Consider the following 19,021-nt stretch of genomic DNA (forward strand, 5'->3'; position numbering starts at 1 on the left):
TTACCGATAGCCAGAATCCAAGATAAAGGCCAGAATTCGGACACTTTTGTCATAATCTGAGTTGACCGGATTCCGGCCAAAACTGCTAGAATCCGGCACAGAACGGCCGGACTCCTGCATGCTAGCGAAAATCTGCCAGAACTGTTGAAATCCGGCCGTTTTGGCCAGATCCCGGCAAGTCGGTAGGGATTCGGCCGGAATGCGACCAATATGGTCACCGAAATCTGCCCTGACCGGATTCCGACAAAGATGGCCGGATTCCGTCGCCGGATTTTGGCGATATTGACCTGATGTTGTCGGATTCCGGTACTAGCAAGATTTCAGTGATGGTCTACCGCTCGAACATGAAGGTCAACTGTATTGTTTAAAAGGGGTTAAATGCGTCTGGCGTCTTCGAAAAATGATTTACGTTTTTAAAAAGCATAAATTATTTTCTGAAATTTACTAAGCATTTTTTGTCAAACAAAAATCATTTTCTGGTTGGCTATTATTTTCGTCCCTACCAAACACCGATAAATACAGAAATCATTTTTCATAAATCATTTTACGTCGAAATAAATATAGCATTATATACATATTATATTCCATTTCAAATCTCAGCTGCTGCGATTTTATTTTTATTTTTTATATATATATATATAAAAGCTAGGTTTTCGTGAAAGGCAACTTTTGCGTGTCAGAGAAACAAGTTAAACAACCGCTAATTAAACATGTAATATTTATATATAATATATAATATAATATATACGTACGTAAAAAAATGAAGTCTCTTACAGGTAATTGGTTCAGTAACAATGGAAGAATGGTGGTGGGAATGGTAGCGAGAGTAAAGGAAATGGTGGTGCAATGCTCTGTGAAGCCAGTAGTAGAGGAACTCCACTGGACCCGCATGAAGCAGAGTTGCCATAACCACACCATCACTTCTCCAGAAGGGTAGGTTATGAGTCCCTGGAAGATTAATCATATAGCCTACGTAAAATAGTACTCCATTGAACAAGATCTGATCATCCCTGTAAATAAAATATCCTTCAAATCATGCATGTGTCAATTGCTGATCATGCAAGTAGATTAATTTCTGAATGAATCTACTTACTTACCAGCCCCTTTCTCTATCAACCTGCTCGAATTCGATACCTTTGTCCACGATCCTATTATTGCCTTTGGCTGTTCGGTAACGGGATAGAGAAATCCATATCTGGTTGTGCAGCATCCTCACCAAAAGGAATGGAAGTATAAGGAAGTACAAGGGGTCTCTCTCACTTTCTCCCTTTATCATGAACGAGTAAGTGCTATGAACCGCCCATGGAGCCAAAATCACGTACTTAATCCCCAACAGGAGAACACAAAATTAAGGAAATTAAGTTAAAAAAAATACGTTAAAAGAACAAAGATCGATGCTTTATGAAGATCAGTGTAATGAACCAATATATATGACCTAATAATTTGTACATCAAACTTGACCATAAACTGCAAGCATATATGTCCAATACCTTGAAGCTACCAAGAGGCTTCCATGGCCAGTCTGTGAGGATCCCTGGTTTCGTAGCCATACTCCTAAGGTATTTGTGCTATTTGTGCATGGCTTTCGAGGGCTATATATAATGCATGCTCTTCTATTATTCGTAAATAAAAATATAAAATGTAGAAATCGAAGCCGCCGGCCATGAACGCATTGACAGGGTCCCTACCGCCGAAATGCCATGTGGCATGCCGTTACAGGCTCCTTTTTTTTTGTGTCATGCCTGAGATTTTAAATAAGATATTATTATTATTATTATTATTTTATCTGAATCAAGATATAAATTCATGGTCAGGGCAGTACTTCAATAAAACCCACTGCATCACCCATCGGCCATCGTTTGACAGATTGAGCACGTACAGACGCGCAATTAATTGAAGAAAAGCTGCCATGAAAGCAATTAAATATCCCCAACGCCCAAATGGCAATGCAATGTGGCATGTTGCCAGCCGACTTGATACATTTTGGAGCTAAGAATACTGGCAGTAGTGTTTTTTAGATTTTTTATTTTTTATTTTTTAAAAATATTTAGGAAATAAAATTAATCTTTATTTTTCTACCGCAATAACTTTTTTTAATATTTTCTTATACAGTGAAAATATTATTTCTTTACAAAATATAAGTTTTTTGCGTACCTTAACTTTTTAAACATAATCCTCGATGAAAGACAAAAAGATAAAAAAGGAGAGATGAGATAGATATTTTATATTAAAATAATGTATAAAGATTCTAAAGTACTGCTACTAAATACATTAAGTTACACTCTAGCATTCTCAGTGTTAAGAAAAGTAATAAAGAAGTTGCTGCAAGTGACTTTTTGTGGTTTTTTTGAGATTTTCTCTATATATTTAATGAAGGGAATAGGTTATAGGCGGAATATGTGGCTGGTGCTATAAGGTGAGAAGGTTAAATGAGGCATTTTCTTTAAAATTAAATATTAATTTAATACTATCTTTTATTTAAAAATTATTATTCTCTCTCTTGGGATGCAAAATTACTTATCAATATTTTTCTATTGACGTAAGTCGTTAACATTTGTAACAATAGAATCAGATACATCATTACTATTTATATATATATATATATATATATATATATATATAAAATAAAATTTTAAAAATATAACAATAAAACCTAATTTGTCAAAGAAACTATATTTCGAATTCGCTTTAATCTTTATAATATAGGGTTATTTAACGCTTTTAAAATGCATAAGGAAAGACAAATTATTGTAAAAATATTTTCTAAAATCAAACAAAAAAAAAAATTAAAGCAAGTGATTGATTGAGTTTTTGGTAAGAGATGTGCTATACATCATCTTTTCTTTTCTTTTTCTTTTTTTTAAAAAAAAAAAATCACTGATAAGATTTGAAATGATTTTATGAACTTGATGAACAATAAGTTGTCAGGAAATAATGAAATTTGAGAAGAAGAGAATAATTCAAATTTAGATAGAGAAGTAAAGAGAAAAAAATATAAACTTATAAAAAAAGGAGTTTGTAATTGAATAAGTTATTTAGATATGTGCTCTTACACCATCGTCAGGGAACCAGTACGAAGTCAAAGTGGCAATAGATTTTGCTTCCTAGCTTAATTATGTTGAAAAGCATCATAGATACCTAATTGAGATTCCTCCATTTATTGGTCGGCCAGCCAATAAATGTAGATACCTAAATTTTAATTATTTTAATTAACATATTACTACAGTGGCTATTTAATTATTCCTTGCATATTTTTTTAATCGTCACTCTCTCTCAACTCTTTCCCCTCGATCCTCTTCTCATATCTCATACGTATATCAGTATATGTGTCTCTTACCCACCATTTCAATTTCATATATCCAAACCAAAACTCCAAATGGGTATTCATTTTCCCAGCCACTGTTTGAGTCGAAGTTTCGGTTCCTTCAGGCTTCAGCTTTCAAATTGGTTTTGGCAAGGTTTTATTCATCTAGGCATAGGCCGGCTGAATTACGAGAATTTCAGGAGTCATGAGGAAAATAGATGTGGGTTTTTTGTTGGCTCTCGTACTTTGATGGACATTGAATTTTTATCTTATGGGTTGGAAAGAAAATAATAAGAAAATTAGTAATAAATAATATTTGAAGAAAGTAAAGAAAAGAATAGAGTGTCTTTTGGATTGTTTATTGAAAAAGGAAGTAAGGTAAAATAGAGAATATTGCCTTTTGGATTGCTAGAATGAAAAAATACTTTTGAAATTGCTTCAATAGAGGGATTGTCTCTGTTCCTATTGAGAAGCCATTAATTTTCTTATGTTTTTAACTACATATGAAAAACATGTCCAAATTCAAATCTATGTGCTTAAAACAAAGCTCAAAGAAACCGTTTTGTTTTTTTGCAACAAAAACAAAACATTGGTCAATAATGCATCATATTGATGGTTTTTGTTCATAAAAGCAAACAAAAGTTTCGTTAGTAGGCCACTTAGGGTTGTAACCAAGTTGAGTATTGAATGTTCAAACTCAGTTTATTTAATTATTTTTTAGCACGAGCTGAGCTCAAACTTATCATCGAGTTAAATACTTTGTTCAAGCTCAAATCATTTATTTATTTTTGAATAAATTCAAGCTTGATCACGAGTTACTTATTCCATACATAAATTAAATGTCATGATTGTTTAATTTTTTATTTTACGTAAGTTCATACTAATTATTAGTTATTTAAGTATTGTTAAGCTTTATTGTTTAATTCATTAGATAAATTAACTTAAATCTTAAATAATTTAATATTGAGTTCATATTTGTCTTATAGTATGTATATACATTCATTATACACACATATACATACACAAAAACCCATTTATATATACACAAATACACATATATCTGTATCAAGACTCACAATTACAATAATTCAAGCTATATTTATTATATTATGAAAAAAATTTATTATTTTTTTTATCTATTTTAAATATTTAACATGTTATTATTAAGAAACTAAAAAGAATATTATAAAAATAATAAAAATAAATTATACGAGTTTATACAAGCCTATACGTGTTCGGCTCGTTTAATAAACCAGTACTAAATTTTGTTCAAACTCTATTTGTTAAATAAATGAATTGATCTCGAGCTTAGCCCAAATCTATTTGCGAATAACTCTATTCATTTATAGCCTTAATACCACTCGTGATTTATACTAATAATAGAGTGACATTTATGGGGGGGCTTATTTAAGTCTTTCTATCTTTATTTGGACATATATATATATATATATCCAAAGGAATTTTGTATTTACAAAATTTTTTAAATTGTGTTTTTTTTTTGCTTTTTAGGTGTGATGCGATACATAGTTTTTAGTGTATTATAAGTATTTTATATTTTGAATAGTTTGTTAATGATTTTATTAGCAAAAAAGCTATCCTAATTAAAAAGGGTTACCAAATGCATGAGTTTGTTTGTTTGTTTGTTTGTTTTTTTTTTTTTTTTTTTTTTTTTTTTTTTTTTTTTTTTACGTTTTGCTTGTAATTTGACATAAAGATAAAAATAGTTATTTTTTTGCTTTTTAGGTGTGATGCGATACATAGTTTTTAGTGTATTATAAGTATTTTATATTTTGAATAGTTTGTTAATGATTTTATTAGCAAAAAAGCTATCCTAATTAAAAAGGGTTACCAAATGCATGAGTTTGTTTGTTTTTTTTTTTTTTTTTTTTTTTTTTTTTTTTTTTTTTTTTACGTTTTGCTTGTAATTTGACATAAAGATAAAAATAGTTATAAGTATTTTGCGATAATTGTATGTTTTAAATTATTTATTAATGCTTCTGTTTTTGGTAAAAAAATCAAATACTAACCTAAGAGCACTAGCAGCAGATTCCCAACCATTTTCCCTATATTTAAGGAACAAAACTACTTTTTAATTTCCTATAAAAAAATACCCCATAATAGATTCCCTTATTTTTCCCTATATCAATTAAATATTATTTTTTTACTCTTATTTTATTTTTTTTCTCCCTTTCTTACTTTTTCTCTCTTCCCTATATCAATTAATTATACTTCTTTTATATTAAAATAATACATAGGGAATGAATAGTAGACATGTATACATAGGGAATCACTATTCATTCCCAACCCCCTCATCTAAATATAGGGCATCTGCTGTGGAAGGTTTTTTGATGTTTTTCATGAAATTTTTCTTAAATATAGGGAAGGGAATCAATATAGGGTAACTGCTACTAGTGCTCTAAGAATGTAGCTTTTCAACTGTATGTATTGATGTGAGATGTATGCACACCTTTAACACCTTTAAGGTGTTTGAATATGTTCACCTTTGTTGTTGTAATGTTGATTATTTTTAATGAAAGTTTAACTTTCTTTCAGAAAAAAAAAAATGTAGCTTCTCACTCTATTGATTTATTTATTTATTTTTTAAATGCAAGTAGCTAGGGAGTAGTTTCTCAATAGCTAGGGAGCCGAACCCCATTCCAATAAAGTAGATATGACTTAAAACGCTCCACCTAATTTCCCTGCATTAATGTACGTAGCAGGAAATTGTGAAGCTGCTTACTTTATTGATGATACACACTCAGATTGTGGAATATTAATGCACATGTACGGAGATATGCAAATGAGCAGTGCTGGGGAGAAGTAAAATTTTCGGAAATTTTGCTTATAATTACAAAAATGCCATTCTCAAGCAAAATTTCTGGATGATTTCCAAAAATTTTGCTTCACTGAAGTATTACCCTGCAAATTTTGCAGTCTATTATCTTGTTGAGAGGTAAGTTCTTGGGTTATAAATAGGGTTTGAATCGAATAAATTTGATGCTGTATTTATGATATTGTTACTAAAGAACAAATGTCTTCTTGATTTTATCAATAAAAATTGTTACTTTGTTAAAAAAATAAAAAAGGAAGAAATTTTGAAGCGATTCAGCTTTCATGCATTGAGCGATATGTCTTTGCAGTTGATTGAATCTAGTCACTACATTGCAATCTAAAAACATGTGCATCTTAGGTTACGTCTATGATTTTTATAGTACTGTCATAGCAATTTAAGACGGAGATATGTTAGCTCTACAATTTTTATTTTTTAATTTTATATATTTTATATTCTATATATTTTTTATTTACTTGTAGTGACACGTGTCGTCATTTTATTGGTATTGAAATGACACACTAACGGAATTTATTAATTGTTTGATGGAATTTGACTATATGAAGTGATTTGTTTTTTTGGCATACGTACCCCAATTAATGACCTCTAAGTTCATTTTAATACTACATGAAATTAATTGTAGATCATGTAAAACACAGGGACTGATTTTAAAATCATAATTAAATTAAAATTCAATAGTGATATATCACATATCTAATGATAATTTTAAAAGTCACATCAATTTCAAGATGATTAAATGAGGATATAAGTATTTTTTTTAGCATTACTCTATCGACAGTTTCAATGTAGTTTTCATTTTCAGAAAAGAAAAAGCACCAACAGTAATGGAGGAAATTCAAAGTGTAACCTAGGATCGGATGTGACCATGTACTATATATATATATATATATATATGAATCACGTGGACCATAAGAGAATTTCATGACTAATAGCTTATGAAAGTTAGAATCATGCACTGTGGCTAGATCTATTGGGTCCATACGTTCAAGTATACATTTTCGGGAGGGAGGACCCACAAGCCCATTTTATGACTAATTTTAAAAAATATATATATAATTAAAGGGAGGGTGAGGGGAGGCCGCCCCACGTACTGATGGCGAGGGGTAACAGTTGTGACATGAATTTAGGAACTAATGCTGTTGAGTGCCATCTAGAGTCTAAATTCCTCTTCCTCTTATTAGTTTTCATTTAATAATTTCGTATTAAATCTTAATTAATTGGTCACGTGCTTTGTCCCTGTCTAAGCCCATCACCTTTCCCTTGTAGCCCTTGAGCAGTATTATATTAGACTTCACTTTTTTTGAGTTTTGTGGGTAGTTGGGCTTAACTAGGGTGGTTGAGGAGTGGATCATAGAAGTATGCACCTTTTTCTTTTTTTTTTCTTTTTCTTTTTTTTTTTTTTTTTGTTTTTTTTCATTCTCTTGCCTTTTGGTTAGTACTCTTTTTGAACATTTTATTGACTTAGGCATATATAAGAGTGTTTTTCGTCCGAGTAATATTAAAAGTTACTCTTTTGTTATTTCTGTATCCCTCTAAAAATAAGTGATTTTTAAAATCACCATTGAACGTATAATTGATTATTATAGAATTTTAATAAAAAAATAATTTAATTTTAAAAATTATTTAAATAATGAAATGAATGGTTTCCGAACGGTTTAACTCATCTGGATGGCAACAAATACGTAGTCAACATGCCTTTTGCCTCCTTAATTATGTCGAAAAGAATCATAGCTGGGTGAAAAGATAGAGGAATGCTAGAACATCTTCTTGTGTTTTCCTGGTGTTCTCTTGGAATGGCATAAATGTAATTTTTTTAATTAAAAAATTACAACTATACCATCCAAAAGAACATAGATGTTATTTTTTAATTACATCTATGCCATTCCAAGAGAACACAAGAAGATGCTTTAACATTTCTCGAAAAGATATCATTGGACGGCAAATGGGAAGATAACTTGAGATTCACTACAAAAAAAAAAGGCATTTTGAGCCGTTTCTGTTGGAGCCGTTTTATAAAAACGGCTCCAATTTGAAACGTTTTTAATAAAAACGGCTCCATTTGGAGCCGTTTTTTAAAAAGGTTTTTAATTGGAGCCGTTTAAATTAAAAACGGCTCAAAATTGAGCCTGTTTTTAAAACGGCTTCAAAAAATTTAGAGCCGCTTAAGAAAAAACGGCTCTATATGGAGCCGCTTTCAAAAAAACGGCTCCATTTTGAGCCGTTTAATTTTAAGCGGCTCTAATTTGAGCAGACTATTTATATTAGTTAGAGACCTTTTTAGCAAAAGGGCTCTATTTTCAGCCCTTTTATCTAAAACGGCTCAATCTTGAGCCCTTTAAAAAACGGCTCAATTTCTAGCCGTTTTAGATAAATGGGCTCCATTTAGAGCCGTTTTATCTAAAAACGGCTCCATTTAGAGCCGTTTTCTGTAAAAACGGCTCTATTTTCAGCACTTTAATTTTATAAAAACAGAGTCCAATTTTAAAAATTAAAAATAACTCCATTTATACTAATTCTAGCCATATATATTAAAAATAAAAGTAATATATATATATATATAATCACAACGCCCAAATTAAAGGTGAGAAACAAATTAAAGCCCGATTGACCAAATTAAAGGTCATCGAAGTGAATTAAAGATAAAGAATTAAAATTTAACTTGGTTCCGAGAAAGAAACGACCGCTGGAGTTGGCGTGTGTAAAGCATTCATGTGCCTTCTTTGAGAACCTCCTTAACGATGGACGATCTTTACGAACTTTGATCGGCATCTTCCAAGGCTAGAGATAATAACTATAGCCCACACGCATATAAAACAAAATATCTAAACCACAAGCACGTATGGGTCACACACCAATTAGAGACGAAACACACAACCTCATTAAGTGTCCAAAAAAGGCCGACTACTACACCTAGACAGTTTTTGTCGAATAAAATCCAACCGAGTATAAAAAGATCGAAATTGCCTTAAAGGCTAGGAGAAAAACATCGGAATCGGAGATGTGAAGCCTCTCTCTCCCCGACGAACAAAGCTTTTAGGTTTCTCTCTCTCTCTAGAAACTTCAAACGTTCTTTCTCTAAAGAGAGAGTAGAGTACTTGATTAGTATATATGTCAATATATATATGTATATACGTACATGTACACACATACACACACATATATATATATATTAATAACTAACTATATATTTATCAATAGATTATAATTAATATTTATTGATTTGTTGTGATATATGTATATATATATATATATATAAAATTGAAAATAATTGGAGTCGTTTTTGTCCTAAAACGACTCTAGATAGAATCGTTTAGGAAAAAGGCCTCTATTTAGAGTCGTTTTATAGTAAGAAACGACTCCATTTAGAGTCGTTCTACTAAAAACGACTCCAAATGGAGTCGTTTTAGGAAGACGACTCCAAATGGAGTCGTTTTAGGAAGACGACTCCATTTGGAGTTGTTTTTAGTAGAACGACTCCAAATGGAGTCGTTTTTAGAAAAACGACTCCGTTCGGAGTCGGAGGTGCGCGGGACACGGGACGACACAGTTCTGTCCCGCGCGCCTCCCGACTCCAAACGGAGTCGTTTTTAGAAAAACGACTCCGTTTGGAGTCGTTTTTCTAGAAACGGCTCCAAATGGAGTCGTTTTTCTAAAAACGGCTCCAAATGGAGTCGTTTTTAGTAAAACGACTCCGTTTGGAGTCAGGAGGCGCGCGGGACACGGGACACAGCTCTGTCCCGCGCCTCTCTTCTTGTCATTTCGCATTTATTGCGAAAGTTGATTTTTTGAAAATCAACGTGCTCATCCCCATGCCAGGCCATGCGCTGTTCCATCCCTCCGGCGCCCATTCTCAGACTCTCAGCTCTCTAGCTCACGTCTCTCTCTCACGTCTCTCTCTCTCTCTCTCTGTCTTCGCCGTCCGGCCATTTCAGTGAAGCCGGCCGGCCACCCGGTTCCTCTAGCTTGATCGGCGTTCTCCTCTCCTCTCCCCTGCACGCGCGGTGTTCTCCTCTCCTCCGGTCGTCTCTCTCCCTCGGCGGTCTCTCTCCCTCGGCGGTCTCTCTCCCTCGGCATCTCTCTCTCTCAGTAAAACCCCCACCACCGGCCGGGTAAGTCCCTAAACTCTACCTCACTGTACGCTTTTGTTTAGCTCTCTCTCCCTCACGCTTTCTCTCTGCAGGTGCCTTCCTCACAGCTCCGACGACCGGCGAAGAAGGCCACGCTCACAGCTCCGACCGGCGAAGAACAAGGTCTCTCACAGCTAGCTCCCTCATGCTTTTTTAATATTTTTTTTTTCATTTATTTATTTTTTACATTTTTTTTTCTGCTTTATTATTTTTATTGCTGCTTTATTATTTTTACATTTATATATTTCATAAAATTAAAATACATAACAAAAAATATATATTCATAGACAATACAATGTAATAATCTATATATTATTTTTACATTTATGTATTTCATAAAATTAAAACACATAACAAAAAATATATATTCATAGACAATACAATGTAATAATCTATATATTATTTTTACATTTATATATTTCATAAAATTTAAACACATAACAAAAAATATATATTCATAGACAATACAGTGTAATAATCTATATATTAAAATAGCAATCTAAATATAAATGCTTATTTACACAATGTAATAATCAAAAAATAAATTAGTATAAAAATTTGATTCATACCTAAAATTTTTTAGGGAAGAACAAAATATTGTAAAAAAGAAAAACTAAAAAACATAGTAACAGTGTAATACCCTAGTATTTTCTGGTTAATTTTTGGTGAATTATGAATGAAAACAGTAGTGGAGTTATGATTTTTGTTCGGGAGAATTAATTAATTTTTTTTTAAATTAAAAAAAAAAGTAAATAAGAATTGATTCAAAATATTAAAAAATATAACTAACGAAATAGATAAATATAGTATGCAAATAAAAAATCTAATGACAGAATTAAGAATTTAACTTGGAGGCCGGATTGCATTATACCCAGGTTGTTGAATCATGCCCCAACTTAAATTTGACCCATTAAATGTGAAAATAAATTCATGACCTAGGACCAAATAAATTTAAGAAGAGGCCGCGTTGTCTAAGATAATGCTCTAGGTTATCAACTCCTTTTTTTCAATTCTTTGCCAAAAAAAAAAGAAAAAGATTCTAGTAATTAATTGAGGATCGTTTGTGTATATAACACAATCCTTAATTTGTGTTATATATTTGTAACCATTTTGTGTATTGTAATGTGGTAAGATAAATATGGACAAAAGTTGGATGACGAAGTGGAGAGGTTCGAGGGAGTATATGGAAGGGGCCGAAGCGTTCGTGAAGTATGCAGTTACGAACTCCAGAAATAAAAATTCAATTGTGTGTCCATGCAAGAAGTGTGGTTTGAATAGGAGCCTACGGCCAGAAGAAGTATATGACCATTTGACCGGTGGAAGGGGAATTATGCCTAATTACACTGAATGGATTTGGCATGGGGAGAAGATTAGGGCTCCTGTACCTAATAAAGTATGTGTTGTTGAATCTCCTAGGCCGGCTCCGGCTGCAAATATTGTACCAATACTTGACGAGTCAAGAACGATGCAGTCCATGTTGCAAGATGTTTTTGGCATGCATAGTACTCGGGCAGACGATGATGAGTGTCAAGTGGAAGTGGAAGCCGATTATGTACCTGAAGCAGTTGATGAAGAGATCAATGAGAGTGCCAAGAAATTCTACAACTTGGTTCAGGATGCAGACAAACCACTTCATGATAAAACACGATATAGCAAATTGTCAGCTATTGTTCATCTATACAACTTGAAGTGTGTGGGTGGACTCAGTAATACGATTTTCACATTGTTGCTTGAGTTCATCAATGAGATAGTACCAACAGATGAGCCAGCTTTGCCTAAAAGTATGTATGAGACAAAAAAATATTTAAGAGACTTGGGGCTTGGATATGAAAAGATTCCGGCTTGTCGAAATCATTGTATGTTATTCTGGAAGGAAAATGAGAAGTTAGATACATGTACAGTGTGTGGAGCATCAAAGTGGAAGGACGAAATTACTGAAGAAGATGGGTCATCCCGAACATTGAAGAGACGACCGGTAAAGGTGTTGCGGTGGTTTCCATTGGCTTCAAGATTGCAAAGGTTGTACATGTCACAACATACCGCTTCCCACATGAGGTGGCACGCTGATGGGCGCACAAAAGACGGTGTGCTCAGGCATCCGGCAGACGGTGAAGCTTGGAGAACATTTGATACACTGCACCCAAACTTTGCATCAGACCCACGAAATGTTAGGCTTGGTCTAGCGTCGGATGGTTTTAACCCTTTTAGGAACATGAGCACAAGCCACAGTACTTGGCCTATCATGTTGGTTCCATACAACCTACCTCCTTGGATGTGCATGAAACAACAGTATTTCCTATTATCTATGATTATTCCAGGCCCAACTGCACCAGGAATGAATATAGATGTCTACCTACAACCTTTAATATCAGAGTTACAAGAGTTGTGGAATGTAGGGGTACGGACATATGACATATCCAAGAAGAAGTCATTTGTTATGCGGACAGCATTGATGTGGACAATAAATGACTTCCCAGCGTATGCAGATTTATCTGGATGGAGTACTAGGGGTTCAATGGCATGTCCTTGTTGTATGCATTCAACGAGGTCAACATGGTTGACATACGGGCATAAATATTGTTATATGGGGCATAGACGATGGTTGCCTGCCGATCATAAATGGCGACAGATGGCAAGAACCTTTGACGGTAAACAAGAGCTAGGTGTTGCGCCTGTTATTCCAGATGGTGGTGAAATCCTACGACAATTACAGGGATTTGATGTTCATGAAGACACAAGAAGAGACAAACGACAAAAAACTGTGCAACAAGGTCATGGGACAAATGAGACCACGGTATGGAAAAAGAAAAGTATTTTTTTCACATTGCCCTATTGGAAGGATAATTTGTTACGACATAACCTTGATGTGATGCACATCGAAAAAAATGTGATGGATAATATCATTGGGACCCTACTGGACATGAAACTTAAAACAAAAGACAACCACGCAGCACGTTTGGACTTACGTAAAATGGGTTTGAGAAAAACACTTCATCCATTCACAAACGAGAGAGGCAAAACATATATACCAGCGGCGTGCTACACGATGTCTAAGGAGGAAACAATTAATTTCTTAAAAGTGATCAAAGATGTTAGAGTACCCGATGGATATGCCTCCAATTTGTCCCGTTGCGTGAACCTTAAAGCTCGTACCATTGTTGGTATGAAGAGTCATGACAACCATATACTCATGCAACAACTGCTGCCAATAGCTTTGCGTGGATCCTTGGAAAAGAAGGTTGTGAAACCTTTGATAGAGTTGTCTGCATTTTTTAGAGGTATATGTTCAAAAACATTGACAGAAGAAGATCTAGCCCGACATGAAGCTGAAATCCCTATTATATTGTGCAAGCTTGAACAAATATTTCCTCCGGGCTTCTTTACAATTATGGTTCATGTTGTCATACATTTGGTTCGTGAATGTCGACTTGGTGGACCAGTACACTATCGGTGGATGTATCCAGTTGAGAGGTAATTATGTATTCTATGTATATATAAGGTTTTTTTTTTTTTTTTTTTTTCCTTTATTGTCTCAACGAGGTAATACAAGAGATACTCTATGTAGGTCCCTTGGACGATACAAATCCCTAGTGCGCAACAGAGCTGCACCTGAGGGTTCTATAGCAGAAGGTTACTTAGCGGATGAAATGATCACATTCTGTTCGCGGTACTTAGAGAACGCACTCACAGTCCACAATAGGCCTCAGAGAAACCCTGATGAGGCTAGGGGAGCGGTAACACGAGTAACTCTTGACCAACGCACATTGACGCAGATCCATCGATATATCATTTTTAACTCAGACGAGTTCCTTCAATTACGCACGTGAGTTATATTTATTAATACATCTTACTTTGGCTCAAACATACACATGTTTATTCTAAATGTGGACTGCCAACATATAGGACGCATTTGGATGAGCTGAGGCACGACTCCAATAGAGGCCGACTATTGGACAGAGAATTGCACCGACAACATAGGGACACATTTTGTGTTCACTACAAAAAAAATGGCATTTTGAGCCCTTTTTTTTGAGCCTGTTTAAGGCCTAAAAATGGCTCAAACTATTTTGAGCCCTTCTTTTTGAGCCTTTTGAAAACGGCTTAGAACATGGGGTATGGAAATCAAGGTTTTGAGCCGTTTTTAACTAAAACGGCTCTAATTAGAGCCATTTTAACAAAAAAGGCTCTAACCGTTTGGAGCCGTTTTAAACAGAAACGGCTCAAACGGTTTTGAGCCGTTTTAGATCCAAAACGGCTCCAAACGGTTAGAGTCGTTCTTGTTTAAAATGGCACAAAACGTTTTTAGCCGTTTTAATCAAAACGGCTCTAATTGTTTTCCGACGTTTTGGCTAAAATGGTTCAAAGCCATTTGAAACGGTTTTATTAAAACGGTTCAAACTGTTTAGAGCCTTTTTGCGTCTAAAACAGCTCAAAACGGCTCAAATCGTTTTGAAACACTTTAGGTCCAAAACGACTTGAAATGATTGGACCCGTTTAGGACTCAAAACGGCTCAAATCGTTTTGAAATGCTTTAGGTCCAAAACGACTCAAAATGATTGGATTCGTTTAGGACTTAAAACGACTCGAAACAATTAAAAAAAATTAAAAAAAAAAAATTAAATCATTATTTTTTTCACTTTTGTTAATACCTGGTACTTCAACCCCAATTTCTAGACGGTAAGGTGTAATATAATGCAGAAAAAAGCGTTCTTATAACCTGAACAAAATGGATGTTATAAGGAAATCTAAATCTTAATTAAAGAAGAAAGCACTTTCAAATTGTGTTCACCTACAAATAAAATTTCATTTTCAACTACAACCCTTGACATCAAAATCTGAAAAAACAAGAAAACTACAACATTTCAACAGTAAAAAACAAAGAAAAGAATGCACACACAGTTGCTATTGTCACCACTGATAAACAAAAACTCTCACTTTGCCTCAAGAAAGTGAAAAGCTCCAAACATTGGCCATAGGTTTTTTCATACTTGGAACTCCTCTCACTAGGGCAACATCTCTGCCACCTATTGTAAAGACACTCTAGAAATATCTTGTCGATCAAACAAATCGCCCCGGTCTCAAAACAACCTCAGAATCAAATCGAACTCAGTCCATTCCACATCCATCTTCATCACCACAAATAAACAAAGGCTAACCATACCAAGTAGCCTGAGAATATCAGATAAAGTTGCTTGCATGTGACACAGTATATTTTAGAATGACATGACAAAACTTAAACAAATCAATCTGTGATGCTGCATAAAAGCGCTACTTATAGTATTGAACTCCACTTCCTTTAGAATTTCAACAACTACAACATGCATCTCCTTCAAAATTTCAAAAGATATTACACGACCCAAAGAGCACCCATAGTTGCTATTGCAATAATTACCATACAACTTCTTCACCATTGGCCGAAGCACCTAGAATGTCATGAGCATAAAAACAATCGCATTGCTAAATACTTGTAACATGGTCCCAACAACTACTAGAGCTGCTATATAAGTCTACCATACTATTACACAACCATGCTCAAACCGCCTAGAAGCCTCAAACAAATTTTTTTAAAAGATATAAGTAAATACATTAAACAAATCAAAAGTTTATACGTCTATAGAATAAGAAATATGCTTTAAATGACAAAACAGTCTTAACAGTATCGTCACTTACTATATCAAGATAATGTATGTGATGACGGTCTCTCATGCGAATCATCATTAGGGGTCGAGGGCACGACACCTACATTAGTGATTCGGATAAAATGTACATTACGCAACTATATATATATATATATATAGGAAACTAGTAACGATACACATAACATTTTTAACCGTATAGATTAAAAAAATTACACTTTGTTAATTAGTTAATCATGTTGGGAGCTAACCTGGTTGATTGGCTATTGAAGGTTTCACCCTCACGACATTAGGTGACTCAGTGTCTTGCGTAGCGGAAGTGTTGCCCACTAGTGCTGCATTGTCGGACGCAAAACTTTCAATCATCTTTTGCATATTCTCTATCACTCGACTCTGTACTGCAATCTGTTCATCTGTTTTTCTCCTATCTTCATCCGCTCTTCTCCTCTCTTCATCTGCTTTTCTCTTCTCTTCATCCGCTCTTCTCTTATCTTCCTCCAATCGTTCATTCATTTTTCTCCTTTCTTCCTCCCATTTTTCCATCATTTCATTCATTCGATTATTGAATGCAGCTTCTTGGGACAAGCGTGATGCTGATGATGCAGGTGAGCGAAAAGTGGGTCTAACCGGTAGTGGCCCAAGCCCCATTCCACGAACACGACCCGAGTATTTTGCTGTTCCCATTGCCATTGCAAGCGCATCATCTTCGGCCCACAGTATTGAACCCTGCGGATATACAGGGTTCGTTCTTGCAGTGTCATCGGCTATCAGCTCCTTAAGCTTGTCCTAACATATATATATATATATATATATATATATATATTAAATGTTTTAATTAGTAAACACTTAATTGCCTCGGTAAATACTTATACTATTTCAATATATATGATAAATTCAACAAAACACAAATTAAATCACTACGTTAAGCACGTACAATCGTCTCCGAAGCTGCTTGAGTGCTAGGCGCCCCATCCCTTTTTGTGTGGGTTACTACATAAACTTCAGCTCGGGTTGGTGGCGTTTGCTTTGATATCTCCTATGAAAACAAAAATTATAAATTAACCAAAGTTAATCATGAATATGAGAACGTGAAATCAACCCCAAATTCTATCAGTAAACATACTAGCTCTTTTGCGACTCTGGCGTAGCTTTTCGAGCCAGATGTATGAAATATCTTATTGTTGCTTTTGGAAATTTGTCTATTCTTTTCAGCTCTTACCTACAAAATTTTTGTTATAAACAAATACGGTACCATGCATTTTTGAAAGTTGAAAGACATATGATATTAATAATTAGTGACATTTGTTGTTATAATTACCTTATCTCCCGGAGTCAACCATGTGTCGATGGTAATCTCGATGTCCTCTGCATCAAACTCTGTGATGTTGGGCGTCGCGTCAATAATTGATTCGCGAGTATCACTGTTTTGTATATTAAAACCTTTCTTCACCCTGTACTTGAAATTTTTTCGCTTATGCCCGAGGTCCATCATTGCGATCCGTTTGATCGCATCAATCGGTGCATCAGGCATGATGTAAAATTTTTTCTATAAATTAATAAAAAAAAAACCAATTAGATACTATGTACATGTAATATATATTCAACGTAATAAATCTATAACTAACTTGTTTTACATACCATCAGGGCGGCCCACAGGTCTTCCTTAGCTTGAGGATTTACCGTCCTCCAGTTTGGAGCACTTAGCCCCACAAACTTCCCACTTCGGACATATGTCGCTCCTAGCCGGCGAAATTTCAACCCACTCGTGCAAATTGGCTGCAACATTCCATTAAATTCGACTATAACCTTCTCTCCGATGGGTATTGTCCAAAGAGCATTTGGAGAGCCTACATCTCTTATGTGAAAATTGCCACCCGTCTCTGTATTTAAATTAAACAAATGCCAAATATTAGAAACAATATTACATGTGTATATTAGAAAATTATATATGTATATATATATACACACACATATACACCTACCTATCGTACGGACTTGTCGACTGTCCAATAATACGCCAGAATTGGGACCTTGTGTCGTGTCATCCAAATGTGGCACTATTGGAGTATCAAGATCATGAAGAGACTCTGCAAATCCAGTGTTGGCCGTATCCGACGGCGTATGTGGGCTGTCAAGTACGGGCTCCTCAATAAATGCACTCGGAGAAGGTGGGCGAGTGTCATGTGTCATCTCATCTACAAACTGAGATGGTTGTGCCTCAGGTGTAAAAAGTCGTGTTGGGATCCGCGTATAAAGTCTCTTCCTCGGAGGTGATGATGCCATATCGGTCTACAAAATACACAAATAAATAAAGTATCAGATCACATGGAAATATAAAAACCGCTCAAGATGTTTAATATAATTTGAAATCAGTCTTATGCTTATTGAAAAATAAATAGTCATACATGCATGCTACTTTTATTGTCGTAGTACTACTTCGATTGCAGGTACGTCGCTACGGGCACATTGAACATCTAGATAGTCAACATCATTTGGATCCTGATTAATGTTCAAGTTCAAAGGCTCACTCTCATGATAATTGAGACCTTCATCATGGTTCCCTTCCCCCTGACCAATGTCATACACGTTTCTTGGTTTAGTTCTTAATACGCAACACCAGTCTGGGTTCCTGTCGTCATGGACATAGTATACTTGTGATACTTGTGAAGATAATACATATGGATCATCCGAAATCTTCTCTCCCGTATGTATCAAGTTTTTGAAATTCACAAGTGTTATACCATACTCATCCTCCGACCATCCCCTATCCTTTCTAATGTCTGCCCAATCACACTTGAATAGCACATACCTCGTCGTGTCATAATACTCTACTTCGATTATTCGAGTTAGCTTTCCATAATAGGTATCGTCATCAACTGTTGGCACACACACGCCACTGTTTTGGGTTTTTTTTCCTTCATCTTGGACCACAGTGCGAAATAGATTGCCGTTAACCACATATCGGTTATATTCGAGGGCCGTTTCGAGTGGCCCTTTAGAATGCCAAACAAGCTTATCCCCTAGTTCAGCTCTGCGTGTCTGGTCCATTCGGTTGACCTGCGATTTGAGATAAAATCGCTTATAGTTGGGGGATGTAAAAAAT

General features: G+C 34.7%; 2 protein-coding genes across 2 annotated transcripts; one reads left to right on the top strand and one right to left on the bottom strand.

Annotated features, from left to right (window-relative positions):
- On the bottom strand, positions 1 to 1,563 carry LOC133879215 (very-long-chain aldehyde decarbonylase CER1-like). Its single transcript, XM_062317745.1, has 4 exons — positions 1,491 to 1,563; positions 1,098 to 1,321; positions 749 to 1,010; positions 1 to 309 (listed from the first exon to the last, which is right to left on the bottom strand). The coding sequence occupies exons 1-4, from the start codon at positions 1,548 to 1,550 to the stop codon at positions 1 to 3; spliced, it is 855 nt and encodes a 284-aa protein (XP_062173729.1). The 5' UTR covers positions 1,551 to 1,563.
- Positions 1,564 to 11,420: 9,857 nt separating this feature from the next.
- LOC133879216 (uncharacterized) lies at positions 11,421 to 12,856 on the top strand. The gene is made up of 2 exons (XM_062317746.1): positions 11,421 to 12,680; positions 12,791 to 12,856. Exons 1-2 carry the CDS (start codon positions 11,421 to 11,423, stop codon positions 12,854 to 12,856), a joined length of 1,326 nt encoding a protein of 441 aa, XP_062173730.1.
- Positions 12,857 to 19,021: the final 6,165 nt, after the last annotated feature.

This window comes from Alnus glutinosa, chromosome 10 (assembly GCF_958979055.1).
Source record: "Alnus glutinosa chromosome 10, dhAlnGlut1.1, whole genome shotgun sequence".
In the NCBI taxonomy this organism is placed as follows: domain Eukaryota; kingdom Viridiplantae; phylum Streptophyta; class Magnoliopsida; order Fagales; family Betulaceae; genus Alnus; species Alnus glutinosa.